At 38.9% G+C, this 15,968-nt stretch overlaps 2 protein-coding genes across 2 annotated transcripts in view; one reads left to right on the top strand and one right to left on the bottom strand.

Moving 5' to 3' along the window:
• Positions 1 to 101: 101 nt before the first annotated feature.
• LOC119500516 (troponin I, fast skeletal muscle-like) lies at positions 102 to 6,101 on the bottom strand. The gene is made up of 6 exons (XM_037790285.1): positions 6,056 to 6,101; positions 5,927 to 5,963; positions 3,405 to 3,533; positions 992 to 1,081; positions 469 to 645; positions 102 to 299 (listed from the first exon to the last, which is right to left on the bottom strand). The coding sequence occupies exons 1-6, from the start codon at positions 6,061 to 6,063 to the stop codon at positions 213 to 215; spliced, it is 528 nt and encodes a 175-aa protein (XP_037646213.1). The 5' UTR covers positions 6,064 to 6,101; the 3' UTR covers positions 102 to 212.
• A 7,533-nt stretch (positions 6,102 to 13,634) lies between these two features.
• Positions 13,635 to 15,968, top strand: part of LOC119476603 (Golgi apparatus protein 1-like) — a 46,909-nt gene continuing 44,575 nt past the window's right edge. The window contains 1 exon segment of the mRNA XM_037750003.1: positions 13,635 to 14,032. Within this exon segment, the coding sequence (XP_037605931.1) occupies positions 13,679 to 14,032 (354 nt within the window). The 5' untranslated portion in view covers positions 13,635 to 13,678.

Genomic DNA, 15,968 nt, shown 5'->3' on the forward strand with positions numbered 1-15,968 from the left:
GTGATATTTTCTTAGACGGTTATCATACCGTTACAACCCTACTTGCAACCCGTGTTCTGTATATTTCTATTTCATGATTTTTCAATTATCATTACGAAACACACAAAAGCATCAAATGATTTATTTATTCTATACACATTGCCAACAACATGAACTGACATAATACACAGAAATGAATAATACTGGTTAACAGAGGAACAACACGCTGCTGTTTAAGCTTCTGTCTGGAACATCTTCTTCCTGCCGTCCATCCCGGCCTTGTCTTCAATGTTCTTCCTCCAGTCGCCCGATTGCTTCTCCTGCAAAGAAACACACACACAGACAGATTCAAATCACTAATAATAAATAGTGAAGGCTCTCTAAGTGAGAGCTGAAACCACAGAAACCAGAGGAGATAGAGGAATTAGTCAAACCAAAATAAAATGTAATTGTGCTGTAATTGTCCTTCAGTGTCTAATAAACACACACCTCCTCTTTGACCTCCTTCTTGACCTGCTTCAGGTTGGCTCTCAGGTCCATGGACACTTTATGTTTGGAGCCCAGCAGAGCGGCCAGCATGGCGTCGGCCGACATCCGCACCTTCTTCAGGGCCGGCTTCTTAAACTTCCCCTTCAGATCCTGAACCTTCAGCTTCAGGTCGTTGATCTGACGGAGACAGAGACATTTACTCAGACCACCTGTCAGGGTGTGTATTTAAAGATCTACAGTCTGTTTCAATGGAAAATAGGTTGTCTTGATGGATAGATACTTGTTTACAAGACCAGCCTTAATATGTATTAATTATTGTGCATTGTTTCTGTGGACAACGACGGGTAGAATAATAAAAAATGAGACAATAATTGAGGCAGCTCTGACACATGATCCAAAAGATCAAATTTAAATGACTAGCTCATATGTATAAAACATGGTGTTATTGAAATCAGTGGACACTTTATATGGAAATAAGAAACAAAAAACCTGTGGCAGGACGTCAAACTTGAAGAAGCCGTACCTCCTTATTGGACATTGTTACTTTGACCTCCACGTCGTATCGGTCCTCGTCCACCAAATCAATCTGCTTGTGTAGTTTCCGGCACAGTTCCTGGTTGTTGTAATAAAGAAAAGAATAAAGAAAAGAGAAAGAGGGGAAGGACGAGCCTTCAATAGAAACTTAGCATTCTGTCAACATTTGATGCTCCTGTCGGTGTTATTATTTTGTGTTTGACACAAAACAGGTAACCCAAATTAGAAAAATGGATCCCTGCACAAAGCTGCAGTATTCCCAGAAAGGAGTTAGGTGTTTGACTTTTGAAATTGAAGCTGCGTTCATTGACGTTTTTCTCTCTTTTTTGGCCACTTTGGGGGCAGTGGAAGCAGTTGTAAACACAACACAGACACATTATCAGATTAGAAAGTTGTTGGTGAACTTGTTAGCAAATATTCACTTGTACATCTAGCAGATACAGAACAATATCATCATTCATTTGGAGTCGTGTTTCTGATGAATGTAAGTCCAATAGTCTCTCTCTTTTAGCTCTGTGTTTGGTCTCTACCGACTCTTGAGAGAAATATCCTTCTCTTTAGTTGTTAAACGCTCCACTCTATGTTTACCACTCTGTCGTCACAGGAAACAGCTGCCTGCTGTGACTGGAAACGAGGATGATGTGCAGTAAAATCAAACGATGAGCTGAAGGATGCAAAAAAAACCTCTGAACTGCATATAGTCATTTTATCCATGGTTGATTTTTAAAATATTAAAGGTATAATAATGGAACTGTTGTCGGTTGCTGTTTATAAACACACAGAATTCAAGCCTGAATGAAGAGAGGGAGTGGCGTTATTGAGAACAAAGCAGTGAAATAAAATATTATTTTCTGACTGTTTCATGGCAGTTACGTTCTAAAGCACAAATAACACACAACTAACTCTGAACACCTCCGCACAACCCTGCAGGAGGGTGCCGAGTTGCAGGATTTTGAATGAATGCAGCCGAAGGGCAGCTTCATCCTGTCCGCTGTAGCTCAGCGCTGCTCTCTGTCAAACTAATGACACGGAGAGGCAGAGGAGCAGTGGGAACACTGTCTGGAGCACACACACAGAAAACACAACCCATTCTCATCTGTCAAATATCACCGCTCTGTATCTGTCAGAGCTAAAGCGGGACTTGTGCCTCGGTACTAGACACCAAGAAGAGACCCGAAGACAGAAAAAGTACAGGAAATATTATAGCGCGGCTCAAGTAACGTAACGTTAATCATATGCTGAATTCCAGCGTCCTCCACGACTGCATAAGGCTGCATATCTTTCACTATAAACCTCCCTGATGCAGTAGTTGTGTTTTTACCCTGTCTGAGTCTGAGCCTGAGTCTGAGTCTGAGTCTGAGTCTGCATGTAGAGGCTGTTTAAATGCAGCGGGGAGAAGGAGTTGCTCTTTTCTACCCGGAGTGTTGCCGCTAGCATCAACCACGTGTGTTGCACAGTGCTCACACAGTCACCGTTTATTCCACCACTTTTTTCCCGTCATTTTCATGGTAACACTAAATCTGTAATGCTCCTATACAGCAGACTCACTCACTTGAGCCAATAGCAACGCACGACCGCAGCTTCAGTTACACTGCGCATGTGTTAAACCCCGTACCTCAAGATTCATGTCCGCCCGTGTCCCAGCCTCCTTCCATAGGCCTTGATTTCTAGTGTGACAATAAACGGGAGCCTAACTCTACATGAAATAAAACACAATCGGCCTCATAACTTATTTCAAATGAACTGAACAATTCATACACAGATTTTTTATCTGAACCGTTCCATCCCTAATATATATATATATATACATATATATATACAGTATATATCTCAATGAATCATGTACAGGAGGCATGATGAAGCCCAAGAGGAAGTAGTATAGAGATATGATTGAGGACAAAAATGTCCTCCCTGCTGTTCGTACTGTAATACTGTAATACTTGTAGCACATCCAAATGAGCAAACGTCAGATAAGTTACTGGAATTGTATTTCTCTCTTGGCAATGACAGCTGGACAGTAAGAGGACAATGTCAAGAGAGACTACCACCAAACCAAAATCAGAAGTGGGGGGACCAGTGAAAAGTGTCTCCAGTGGATTTTAGAGGATGAAAACAATGATGGGGTTTTGTTTGTTTGTATTGTTTGCGTTCAGCAGTCGGAGCTCCCGTGGGAGTTTTTGTTTTCCCAGGAGGCCCCAGTGGCAAAGACTCATGGTAGCTGCTGTTGAATGTTAAAAAATAAACAATATGTGTTTGTTAAAATAATATGTGTTCAAATGTTATTGGCAAGTACAGTAATAAGCTCATTTAGCTTTATAGTCTCTACAGTCCTATAAACATCTGCCATGTCTGTTCAGTTTGTTTTCCTCCACCCAGCATCTAGGGTGATGGAGGAGGTTTACCTGGAGCTCCTGCATGCAGCCTGGGATGGAGAGGGCGGGGCAGTTCTCCTCCATGTGCTTCATCTTCTCCTCCTCGTCCTCCTGCGCCTCCTCCTCCAGTATCGCCTCAACGATCTGCAGCAGCAAGCTCTGAGAGGAAAAGGAGGAGGAGGAGGAGGAGGAGGAGGAAGAGGAGAGAGTTCAACGCACCGCAGCACCAGGCTGACGCTGAAGGATGACCAAGTCTTGATCAAGTGTTTGTTTATTAGGAGGACAAAAGTTGTTGTTTTTTTAAAACAGGTAAATACTGCACTTAGTCAAATGTTTTTTAGTCACCAAACAGAAATACATGAAACTGGATTAAAGCATAAAGAGCTGGTAAAAGCTCAGAGAGGCTGAAACGTTCATCACACCCCGACATACGGAGACAGAAATAGTACCCTATCTATTCTAGTGCAGCTACTTTAAAGGAGACATAATTAAGCTCATTTTCAGGTTCATACTTGTATTTAGGGTTTCTGCTAGAACATGTTTAAATGTTCAAAAAAACACATTATTGTTCTCCTACTGTCTGACTCACCCTCTGTCTCGCCTGTCTCTTTGAGGAAAAAATGCATTTTTAAAGCCATGCTTACATGTATTTTCTTCTTTTCCTATCTTTTTCATACTTCTTTTATTCTGCCATTCTTCATTAACATCCTGGTTCAACAAAGATATAATATTAAACTAATTATAAAAAGAAATTCTGATATTTTCCTCACCAGTTAAAGACTACAAATGTGTATTTTGTTCTAAGGATGACCATGCAGTCATTTCCGATGCACGCACAAATATGTCTTGTTTTAAATACATGTAATAGAAATCCACAAATATATGTATTTAAACGTATTTGCAAGTTTCATCAAAAACATATTTGGATGTTGTTACAATTATATAAAAACTGTTGAACCTGCATTTAGAAACTGCTTGTTATGTGTCAGCTGCACTGCATTTGGGTGGGTTTATGAGACTCCCCTGAAGTGCACTGATCTACAAATGCATTTTAACCTCCGCCAAGGCCGAAGGCCTAGGAAGGAGGTTATGTTTTCACCGGTTTGTTGGTTGGTTTGTTTGTTGGTTTGTTGGTTGGTTTGTTTGTTGGTTTGTTTGTTTGTTTGTCGGTTTGTTGGTTTGTTGGTTTGTTGGTTTGTTGGTTTGTCCGTTTGGAGGATTACTCCAAAAGTCCGAGATTGATTTGAATGACATTTTTTGGAGGGGTGGGGTGTAGCACAATGAACAATCCATTAGATTTTGGTGGTGATCCGAATCATGATCTGCCTTCGGGAATTTTTTTTAATAACTCCGCTCAGCCTGTGCACCACAGGCTTTAGGACATGTGCAGTGTAACTGATGACTGTTCATGATTCTTTCCTTCTGCCTACAGAGGGACAGAGACAGAGTGGGGCGTGGAGGGAGGGGGGGGGCACCTGTAGATTCTGCGTTTTTTCACATTAAACTCGGTGAAATTCCAGTTGAGTTGGACCAAAGCACACTTGGTGATTGTTGGAAAGAGTAACGACGACGGTTTAGGGGAGTTTTATTTAGTTTCTGTCCAGTTTGAATGAAATGTTTTACGATGCTCCGCTACATACAGCTGATCTCAACATAAACAACAATACAGGTGGATGAGGGCGCAAGCTGCACGGAGAGGGGGGGCGATCGACTCGGGCATCTTGCCGGAAGTCTGCGCTCTCCAAGTGCCATTCTAGTTTTCAACAAGGTATCATCTGTAGCCAAACAGATGTCTCCCTCCTTATCAGCTAATCACATGAGCGTGTCCCCCTTGAGGGTGGATCGAAAAATATTTTTGTGGAGAGAATCATTTACGTATATATAAATCAGAAAATACACTTGTGAATCCTTCTGTGTGCATTTGTGAATAGTTTCATGGTGTTATATATTAGTTAAACATGTTTACCCTATTCACATGTAGTGTCAAAATGTCTGAAATTTTACAATAAATATATTTAAATGCCATTTTCTCAAAAAATAAAAAATAATAATAATTTATTCTTAGACTCTGAGGCAGAAATCTCCATCTTACATTCACCAAACTTTCCAGTTTTAATCCTATCTATATTCTGTTCATATATCACTCATAGCCTGATTTATTCAACATTTGATTCCTAATACCATGGTGAAAATAGTTTTTTGTTCTTTTATGGCAGTATTTTCTGGTTTATGGAGAGATAAAAAGAGATATCCAACATTCCCTCTGTAAAATCTTTTGACTCTAATATGTCAACAAAATGAAACAAGACTTTTGAACATGTCTTTATCCAATGTTTGATTTCTTTTGTAGAAATGTATGCATATTAGCACATATTTAATACAATAATGCCTCATTTGCATATTTAAACATAATATTTAATATTTAAGGTAAGTAATCAACTGGGGAAGTATCATGGTGATATCTATTAGTTCAACATTTTACCCTATTCACCTGTAGTGCCTCAGTTTTAAACACCAAACTTCAGGCCTTAATTACCACCATGTTACTCTACCTTGAGCTGATTCCTCCGGCTCGACGACATCTTTTTCCTTTAAGAAACAGGAAGGAAGGAGAAGGAAAAGGATTAACAAGGATTCTGTGAGTTTTTCACAAAGTCTCCAAAGTTCAGATCAGGACTTACTCTGCCATCCTGACTGCAGCTGATTCCTGAGAGATGAATGGACATAGCACAGCTTTCTGGTCTCTTTATAGACGCTGGTTCTGTGTGTGTGTGTGTGTGTGTGTGTGTGTGTGTGATCGACCAGCAGCAGTTGTCTTCAGAAGCTGTCGGTTGAATTCCAGACAGAGGGGTCGATGGCGGCAGCTGAGCCTCGAACAGACGCTTCAGGAATTTTCTTCTGGAAGCATCTTTAGACAATGTGGGACCCTGGTGTACCCTGGGGAGGACTCTACACAGATTTAGTTCAGATTTGTAGGGTTTATCGTACATTCTCTTGGTTAGGGGATACATCTCACATAAAGACCAAAACAGTGAATGTATTTGCTAACAAGTATTGTGTGTGTATCAGCCTGATATCTGTTCTTCCTCTGTGAGTTCCATTAAAACACATCATTGAGCCTCACTGTGTCACTGGGTGACATGTTCCTTCATCACCATGAACACACACACTGGACTTTATTCTGACTCAATCACACATCCACCGTCCTGCTGCCACTAATACACACTAGAGCACCACATGTGGATTAATTCTCCACTGAAAATAGTCCCCAACAAAGGCAGATAAAGTATACTCAGTCTTTATTTCTTTGCACTACTTGTATTGTTTACAACTTCGAGAACACTTGACTTGTATATAGACATTTTATTTGATTATTGTTTTCTTATTTTATTGTTGGTCATTGGTGCTTTTTATATATATTTTCATTTGGGCTGTCAATCAATTAGAATATTTAATTGCGATTAATCGCATGGTGGTCATAGTTAATCTTTTTTTTTCTATTAAAATGTACCTTAAAGGGAGATTTGTTAAGTATTTAATACTCTTATCAACATGGGAGTGGACAAATATGCTGCTTTATGCAAATGTATGTATATATTTATTATTGGAAATCAATTAACAACACCAAACAATGACAAATATTTTCCAGAAACCCTCACAGGTACTGCATTTAGCATAAAAATATGCTCAAATCATAACATGGCAAACTGCAGCCCAACAGGCAACAACAGCTGTCAGTGTGTCAGTGTACTGACTTGACTATGACTTGCCCCAAACTGCATGTGATTATCATAAAGTGGGCATGTCTGTAAAGGGGAGACTCGTGGGTACCCATAGAACCCATTTACATTCACATATCTGGAGGTCAGAGGTCAAGGGACCCCTCTGAAAATGGCCATGACAGTTTTTCCTCAACAAAATGTTGCGTAAGTTTGGTGCGTTATTTAACCTCCTTCATGACAAGCGCTAGCTTTAAAACTGAGCCCGTTACAACCTAAAAATTGCAAGTTGCGTTAAAGAGATTAGTGGCGTTAAAAAGAATCTGTGTTAACGTCTTATTATCACGTTAACTTTGACAGTCCTAATATTATTTTTTTCACTACTTGTGTACACAACAGTCCTGTCTATTCCTCACCTTTATTTTGTCCAACTTGTTCCTAGCTGTTATTTCTATTTTTATGTGAGTACATTGAAAGAGATGCATAAAATCGGAGTCAAATTCCTTTTATGTATGTACTTGGCAAAATAAATCTGATTCTGATTTAGTAGGAACCAATGGGCTTGACGCTGAGTGACACAGACAGGAAGTCAGCGAGTATTAAGAGATGGACTAACACGTTGTTTCTGGTCTTTGTATAAAAGTCTGAGTAAAACCTTCAGAGGGAACTGTAAGTAGCTTGTGATGCACTCTACTAACTCTACTAACTCTACTATCAGGAGACAAAGTCTGATATTTATAAAGAGTCATCTGTGATACTTGAAGAGAAAATAAAAGCAGCCAACACATGATCTTCTACAAAGACAATGAAAGCTCAGTTTCCTAAAGTGTGGAGGGGTTTCTGTGTGAGTCAGCTCAGCTGTAGTCTGGAACAGCTGACGGTTGCTTTCATCTGTCTCTGTGTTGGTTTCATTGCTGCTATTTCACTGACAGTAATGGGGACTCAGCACAGATTCATTCAGGGAATATAAAGACATCTTGCTGGATAGTGACTCATGTAAAGTCAAACATTACAATATTTATTTGTATTTGATCCATTGGTAGTCAAGTGTTCAAGTAACAGCAGGTTGTGCTTAATGTAAAGAAGATATAATAGATGCTGTAACTTCTGCCACCACCAGCAATATAATGGAGGTGAATTACATTTTGTTTATGGTGCTCAAAGCATCAAAATATGCCGTTAATACAGATAAAACAAAGTGATTTTATTAACTGTAATACTACCTTTGTCATATAGCGCCTGTCTTGTCCATGTGAGGAGGGCTTTTTCTACATAGATCGCACAAAAAGACGTCTGACAGATCGCCTTGCTGACCATAAATATGCCATCAGAGTCAGGAATTGTGACTACTCCCCCATGGCTAGACACTTTAGTGAGTATCATAGTGCTACTGATGGAAGGGGGGGGGGACGGTTTACAAAAACTTTACCAGAGGGAGACTTTTTGGATCCATCGATTGGATGCCTAAAAGTATCCTGGTCTCAATGAGGATATAGACTTTACCAGCTTTCTGTGAATAAGACATAGTTATATATATATAAATTATATATATATATGTATTTCTTCTTTCTGTATGGGCTACCATGTTTGTTTTGCGGCCTCCTTTGAAAAGTACGAGTAGTTTCATTGATGATGGACATAAATGACTTGTTTCTGTTTTATTTCTTTGTGATATTTTGTAATATTTTGTGATACTATGGTGATCATGTGACTGCCTCCCATTGGTTGTTGAGACCATATAGGTGAGGCCACATCCGCCTTGTCTGTTTGTTTTGAAGCCCTGACGAAGACCTACAGGGGTCGAAACATGTTGGCTTTTAATGATTAGCCATTACAATAAAGGCGTTTTAATATATTTCAATTTCAATTTCAATTTCAATTTATTTTTATATAGCGTCAAAGGGGGTGGGGGGGAGAGAGAGAGAGAGAGAGAGAGAGAGAGAGCACAGCAACCACAATAATAGCCCAGCAGCTGTAATAACTAATACAAGTAGGACTAATAACACAAAACCAATAGTGGTGGATGGAAAATAGTGATAATACAACTATCAGAATTGATATCATTGGGTCGTCCCCAGACGGGCTTTCAAGCGGAGCTTCCAGCTGTCTCAGTCCTCCATACATCTGGCTAGCTCGCCAGCACTGTCCAGCATCTCTCCTCAGTACGTCCATGTATGTTGGTGTGGGACGTCACTGTGATCGATGCCCGTGCATTGGTTCCCACAGCATCAGCATGCTTGCTGGGAATTCTTGATGTCTTTGCAGAGACATTAACATCTTTCAATATCTTTATGATATAACTAAATATATCAAAAAACAAGTAGCTTATTAAGAGACGTGTGGGAATCAAGGTTAAAAAAAATACCATAAAATACCTTTAAAATGAAATCACTAACTCTGAGAGCAGGACTGACGTATGGCTGGTGGTCAACCAGAAAAAGCCTCCAAGCAGCTGTCAGCTCTAAACTGGGAGAATTTATTGCTCTGACTCAGCTGCTCAAACACACTGCAGGGACGGGAGATACAGTATGAACCCACACACAAACATGTGTAAACCAGTATAAACCAGTATACTTCTCTCCTAAAGCATCTACATCTAGGTTTCTCAGCTTTTACAACAAACCTACGGAGCCCGTGAGTGGCCAAGAAAAAATATATATCGAGGCCATAATTTATTAATTTAATGAAATCGTTCCCACGTTTTGAATAATTTGTGGGCACAAATTAAATAATTTAAATCATTTTGGCAGTTCCAGTTTTATTCCAGCTGTCCACCTGCTGAAGACACTTATCCTTGGTTGTAGATGGAGACTCTTTAATGAAGCTTTACTTTAGCTTGGAGATGAGTAATCAAGACATGTTGACAGCACTTGCTTTGCAAGGGATTATTGTTAATAAAAGGCAATTAACAAGGATATTGAGAGCTTGTGGATTATATTGTTGGCAGTTTGGTGACTTTGGAGGATGATGGAAAGGACATGGGCAGCGCCCTTCTCCGAAAATCATTGTGCTTTTGCGTCCAGTGTGAACCCAACGTTACATAGCTACACTTATCTCGTGCACACAAATTAACCAAAACATGGAAATAATTGAATTAAATTGAAGTCATGAATTACAATTCGTGCGCACAAATTGATAAATCATGGCCTCCAGTTATTTATTTTTCTCTCTATGGCCACTCCCGGCCTCCGCGTAGCCTACATCAAAACAAAATGAAAGAAAAGAAATTTAAAATTAACAGTAAACTAAATAAAAGCTAAACCAAAACCTAGATGAACTTAGCCTTCATGAAATTGTTGTATTTTAAATCAAGGAATGTGGGTATTTATTTAAAATACATATTTAATCACTTGTTTGTATCTTTTAGGGTTGAAGTGTGAGTATTGTAGGGTCTCACAAACTCACTCATGTTTAGCAGGTTGCAGATTCATTAGAGCTCATCGATGTCAGACCAGCTCTACATCTGGCAATCAGCGCCACTACAGGAAAGGAAATTAATGTCAGCACCAGTTTAGATCTGCAGATGTATCTGTGTTAATGTCACCTCCTACATGCAAAGAAAATTACAGATGTTGTCGTTTTAACACTGTCACCTGCCAGCATCAATGTTACAGCTATAAAGTTTATTATCAGGTTCATTTATAATCTTATTTTTTAACTATTTCATATTTTCATCTATCATGTTCATATTTTTATGATCCTCAGTCTACAGTTCTACAATTTCATTTAGCAGACGCTTTTGTCCAAAGCGACGTATATCTGAGAGTTTGTACAACCCAAGCAAGGATCTAGATAGGAGGGAACAACGTGAGTAAGTACAACAGCTTCAAGTCCGATCGGACACAGGCAGTGCACAGAGGCAATGCATTATCATCATCACTAACAGTTATAACCAAAGTGAGAGGTGTGTCCGTGTACTCGGCACAAATCCAACACTCCTGGTCTCCGCCAGGGTTGTCCCTTTTCACCGATCCCGTTTGTGATTTTCATGGACAGGATCTCAAGGTGCAGCCAGGGGGAGGAGAGTGTCCGGTTCGGGGACCTCAGAAGTGCGTCTCTGCTCTTTGCAGATGATGTGGTTCTGTTGGCTCCATCGAACCGTGACCGGCAGCCCGCACTGGGACGGTTTGCAGCAGAGTGTAAAGCGGTCGGGATGAGAGTTAGTACCTCCAAGTCTGAGGCCATGGTTCTCTGCCGGAAACAAGCGAGCAACAGGGTTTTGAATTTGATGCGAGCGGCAACTGGGAGCCAGGGAGGGATATGAACAGCGGAGTGACGTGCGCTGTTTTGGGTTGGTTGAAGACCAGTCATCTGCAGAGGTTTGAATGTGCATGCCAGGATGCCTGCCAGTAGGGAGTTGCAGTAGTCAATGTGTGATATTACAAGAGCCTGTACCAGTAGTTGTGTTGCTCTGACAGATAGGGTCTGATCTTCCTGATGTTGTACAGGGCAAATTGATACGATCGAGCAATTGAGGCCAGTCTAAAAATATTTAGATTAACATGCACACTACAAAACTATATGAGGCCAAATGTGCTATAATATTATAGGCCAGGGAAATATAAACATCACTGTTGAGTAAACATGACTCATACATGCCAAATCCCATGGATGACCTCCAGAACTTGTAGTTTTGGGCTGATCTTGGATCCGCATGCACTATTAGAAATGTTTGATTCTGCCATTGATATGGGAGGCATTCATGGATGTTTCATGCTGTTCCTGGGTCGAGAATTGATTTTTAAACCCAACTCTCACAGAAATTGAAAAAACTCAATTCACTGATGAGATCATCAAAAGTTCCAGAGCAGCCGCTAAATGGACCTTTAGGTGACATCGTTTTGTCAGTATGAGCCGTCTCCTTCACATTATCAATGCTGCAAACTCTGCTACACAGTAAGCACAATATGGACAGAGTGTTGGAAATATGCATTTACTCAAGCATTTTCATTTTCTGCTACTCTTTACTTCTGCTTGACTACATTTCAGAGGGAAATATTGTATTTTTTACTCCACTACATTTATTTGATAACATTATTTGGCAGATTTAGATTAATACAAAATATAATCATCTAATAAATTATGATGTTTATTATAGGTTAGGATACCCAGCAGTATATAAAGTAATTAACTCCATTACTATTACTATTATTACTCCACCTTTACCAGCTGCAACATTACAGTGATTAACACATTATTGCATCAATAATTAATCAATAATATAATATATATTATTTTGAAATGCCATTTTGCACGAGTACTTTTACTTTTTAAGTACATTTTGATGTTAATTTGAATTCAGGACTTGTAACAGAGTATTTCTACACTGTAGTATTACTATTTATACTTAAGTAAAATATCTGAGTATGCCTACTTCTTCTCTTTCTTCCACTGATGGGATGTGGAGTCAAAATCATAAATATATTTTTAAAATGTCTTATATTACAAGTCATCACTGTAAAAATGTAAAAAAAAAAAAAAAATGTAAAAAAAAAAGCAAGCAGAAAACTAGAGCTGAGCTCATTTCATATTAAATATCAATACAAAATATAATCAACAAATAAATTATAATGTATTATTATAGTTTAAGATACCCAGCAGTGTATCAAATAATTAAAACTACTCCACCTTTACCAGCTGCAACATTAAATTGATGAATACACTAATGCATAAATAACTATAATACAATAATGTAATGTATATTATTTTGAAATGCCATTTTGCGTGAGTACTTCTACTTTTTAAATGTATTTTGGAGCTTATAAATAAAATTCTGAATGCAGGACGTGTCCTTGTAACAGACTTTTTCTGCACTGTAGTATTAGTAGCTACTTCTTCCACCACTGATGGGATGTGGAGTCAAATTCATAAATATCTTTTTTTAAATGTCTTAATGTCAGTGTAAAATATATATATATATATATATATATATATATATATATATAAATAAAGGTACACAAGCGTAAAACTCTAGAGCTGATCATTTCATATTAAATAATAATACAAAAAATAATCAACAAATAAATTACAGTGTACCCAGCAGTATATAAAGTAATTAAAATGATTCCACCTTTACCAGTTGCAACATTAAAGTGATGAACACACTAATGCATCAATAATTATAATACAATACTATGATGTATATTATTTTGAAATGCCAATTTGCTTAATGAGTACTTTTACTTTTTAAGTATATTTTGATGCTAATATTTAAGTACAATTTTGAATTCAGGACTTTTACTTGTAACAGAGTATTTCTACATTGTAGTATTACTATTTATACTTCAGTCAAATATCTGAGGGGCCTACTTTCTACCACTGATGGGATGTGGAGTCAAAATCATACAAATCTTTTTAAAATGTCTTATATTACAACTCATCAGTGTAAAATGTTTAAATAAAAAGGGAACACAAGCGGGAAACTCGATCTGATCTCATTTCATATTAAATTACAGTCCTAAAAGCTTAATCTATTGATAAAATGACCGGAAGTTGTGTATTTAGGTTGGTCAAACGCTTTTATTGTGAACTTGCTGTCCGGAAGTGATGCAGTGTCATTAAGACTAGCTTGACGGTGGTGTGAAGATGGCGGCGTACCGTTACTCTCAGCTGCTGCCGTTGCTGTTATCGTCCGTTTGTCTCTGCGGCTTCGGCTCCGTCCTCGGCTTGAAGGTTGCCAGCGGCCCGGGCGAGCCGCCCAACCCGCCCGTCCTCAGAGCCGCAGATCCACCGGTCAAGGATGCACCTGCCGCTGCTGCTGCTGCTGCTGCTGCCGCCGCTGCTGCTGCTGCTGCCGCTGGGGCCTCTCAGCCTCGAAGGGCGACCGGTTGGAAGCTGTCGGAGGAGGAGGCCTGCCGGGAGGACCTGTCCCGCCTCTGTCCCAAACACACCTGGACCAACAACCTGGCCGTGCTGGAGTGCCTGCAGGACCGCAGAGAGGTAAGCGACCGCCGGCAGAGCTGGCAGAGTGCAAACAGGTCCCCGTGAGCGAGGTGATGGGCATCTGCTGGGTGTGTCGCCCCGGTGGGTTAGATCCACACAGCGGGACACGGATGCAGAGGTGGGGGTGTGATGGAGAGATGAACATCTATACCTACGTCCGTGTCCGAGGAGCCACACACACTTTAACACCCGCCAGGTTTATTTAAGGCACCAGAAATCCATCTTCTCCTTCTGATTTCATACCTCCAGAAACTACAAATATTTCTGCCATGGAAGAAAGGTTTAAATTATGCAAGATCTCACACTTTCACAGATGTGTGCAGTTTTGTGTATTTCCATTTCTGGAATGCTACGCCACCACATTTATCTGACAGCTGTAGTAACTTTGCAAAACATGGTTTTACATGCAGCAGAACTCGCTACGCTATACAATATATGATGCATTACTGGAGTCAAATAAACATTTTGTCAACAGAGAAATGACCTACTATACTATTACTATATAACTATTACTATATTGTAATTGAAGAGTTTGACATATAAACAGCTGGTGGAGATATAGTTCTGATTTACTGCTGAGTTACTGATGTTAAAAAAAGAAGGTAAACAATAAAAGCAGACTTTAATATCCTAGGTTTAGATGTTGTCTGGTGTTAGTCCAGGATGTATTAAAAGACCCGTCAACAAGCTGTAGTCAAGATTTAATAAAAACTGGTCAGTCAAAGTCCCCGCAATGCCCCCTGAAAATTTTAATTATTTGCATTTTTCATATTGTATTTATTCAGTTAACATGAAAAACAAATCAGGTGGAGAAACATTTCAATGATTAATCGATAGACAGAAAATGAATGGACAACAATTTTGATAAATTAATGAATCATTCTCTGGTTCCAGCTTCTCAAATGTGACGATTATTGGTGCTTTTTATCTGTTTTATATATAATCATAAACTTTGTGGTTGTCTTTGGGTTTGGGACCACTGGTCGAATAAAACAAGCGCTTTGAAGACATCAACTTGGGCTCTGGGAACCTGTCTAGTTACTATTTTCTGACATGTTATAAACAAAATGACTAATTGACTAGTCGTAAAAGAAAATGTCTGTCATAAGTTGCAGGCTGAGAATCATTTATACTTCTAATGTTGGCCTAAAAGCATTTAAATGTGCTACTACCCCACCTGTGCAGCTAGTAATACCATCATAATATGCAGTTTTGTGTATTTTTCTGGAATGCCATTGTACTTTTACTCCACTACGTTTATCTGACAGTTGGTTTTACATGCAGCAGAACATGCTACAATATAAAGATGCATTACTGGACTCAAATAAACATTTTGTAAACATAGAAATTACAGGTGCTATACTCTAATTGAATAGTTTGACATTTAAACAGCTGGTGGAAATATAGAGATTGGTTTAACTGCTGAGTTACTGATGTTAATAAGGAACATAGACTTTAATATCATAGGTTTAGATGTTGTGTTATAGACCCGTCAACAAGCTGTAGTCAAGATTTAAGAAAAACTGGTCAGTCAAAGTCCCCACAAAGTCCCCTGAAAATGTAGTTAATTATTTGTATTTTTCATAATTCATTTATTCAAGTAACAGGAAAAGAAATCAGGTAGAGAAACAATTTGTTTAATTGATGGACACAAAATCAATTGACAACAACTCTGATATTCGATTAATCATTAAATATCAATCATTCTCTGGTTCCAGCTTCTCTAATGTGATGATTTGGCTGCTTTTTATTTGTTTTATATATAATCCTAAACTGAGTGTCTTTGGGTTTTGGACCATTGGTCGAACAAAACAAGTGGTTTGAAGACTAAAAACTAAAATAAAGACTAAAAAGTCATTAGTCTATAAACTAAATGACAAAGTGACTATCGGAAAAGAAAACACATTGATCTATAATGAAAATGGTCATAAGT

Source organism: Sebastes umbrosus, chromosome 2 (assembly GCF_015220745.1).
Source record: "Sebastes umbrosus isolate fSebUmb1 chromosome 2, fSebUmb1.pri, whole genome shotgun sequence".
NCBI lineage: Eukaryota > Metazoa > Chordata > Actinopteri > Perciformes > Sebastidae > Sebastes > Sebastes umbrosus.

Excerpts from the sequence above, each read along its gene's own strand:
- LOC119500516 (XM_037790285.1), bottom strand. Across the intron at positions 3,534-5,926 it reads GCCGGAGGAATCAGCTCAAG|AGCTTGCTGCTGCAGATCGT; the intron begins GTAGAGTAACAT and ends TTTTCCTCTCAG. Across the intron at positions 300-468 it reads AGAAGGAGGTCAAAGAGGAG|GAGAAGCAATCGGGCGACTG; the intron begins GTGTGTGTTTAT and ends GTTTCTTTGCAG.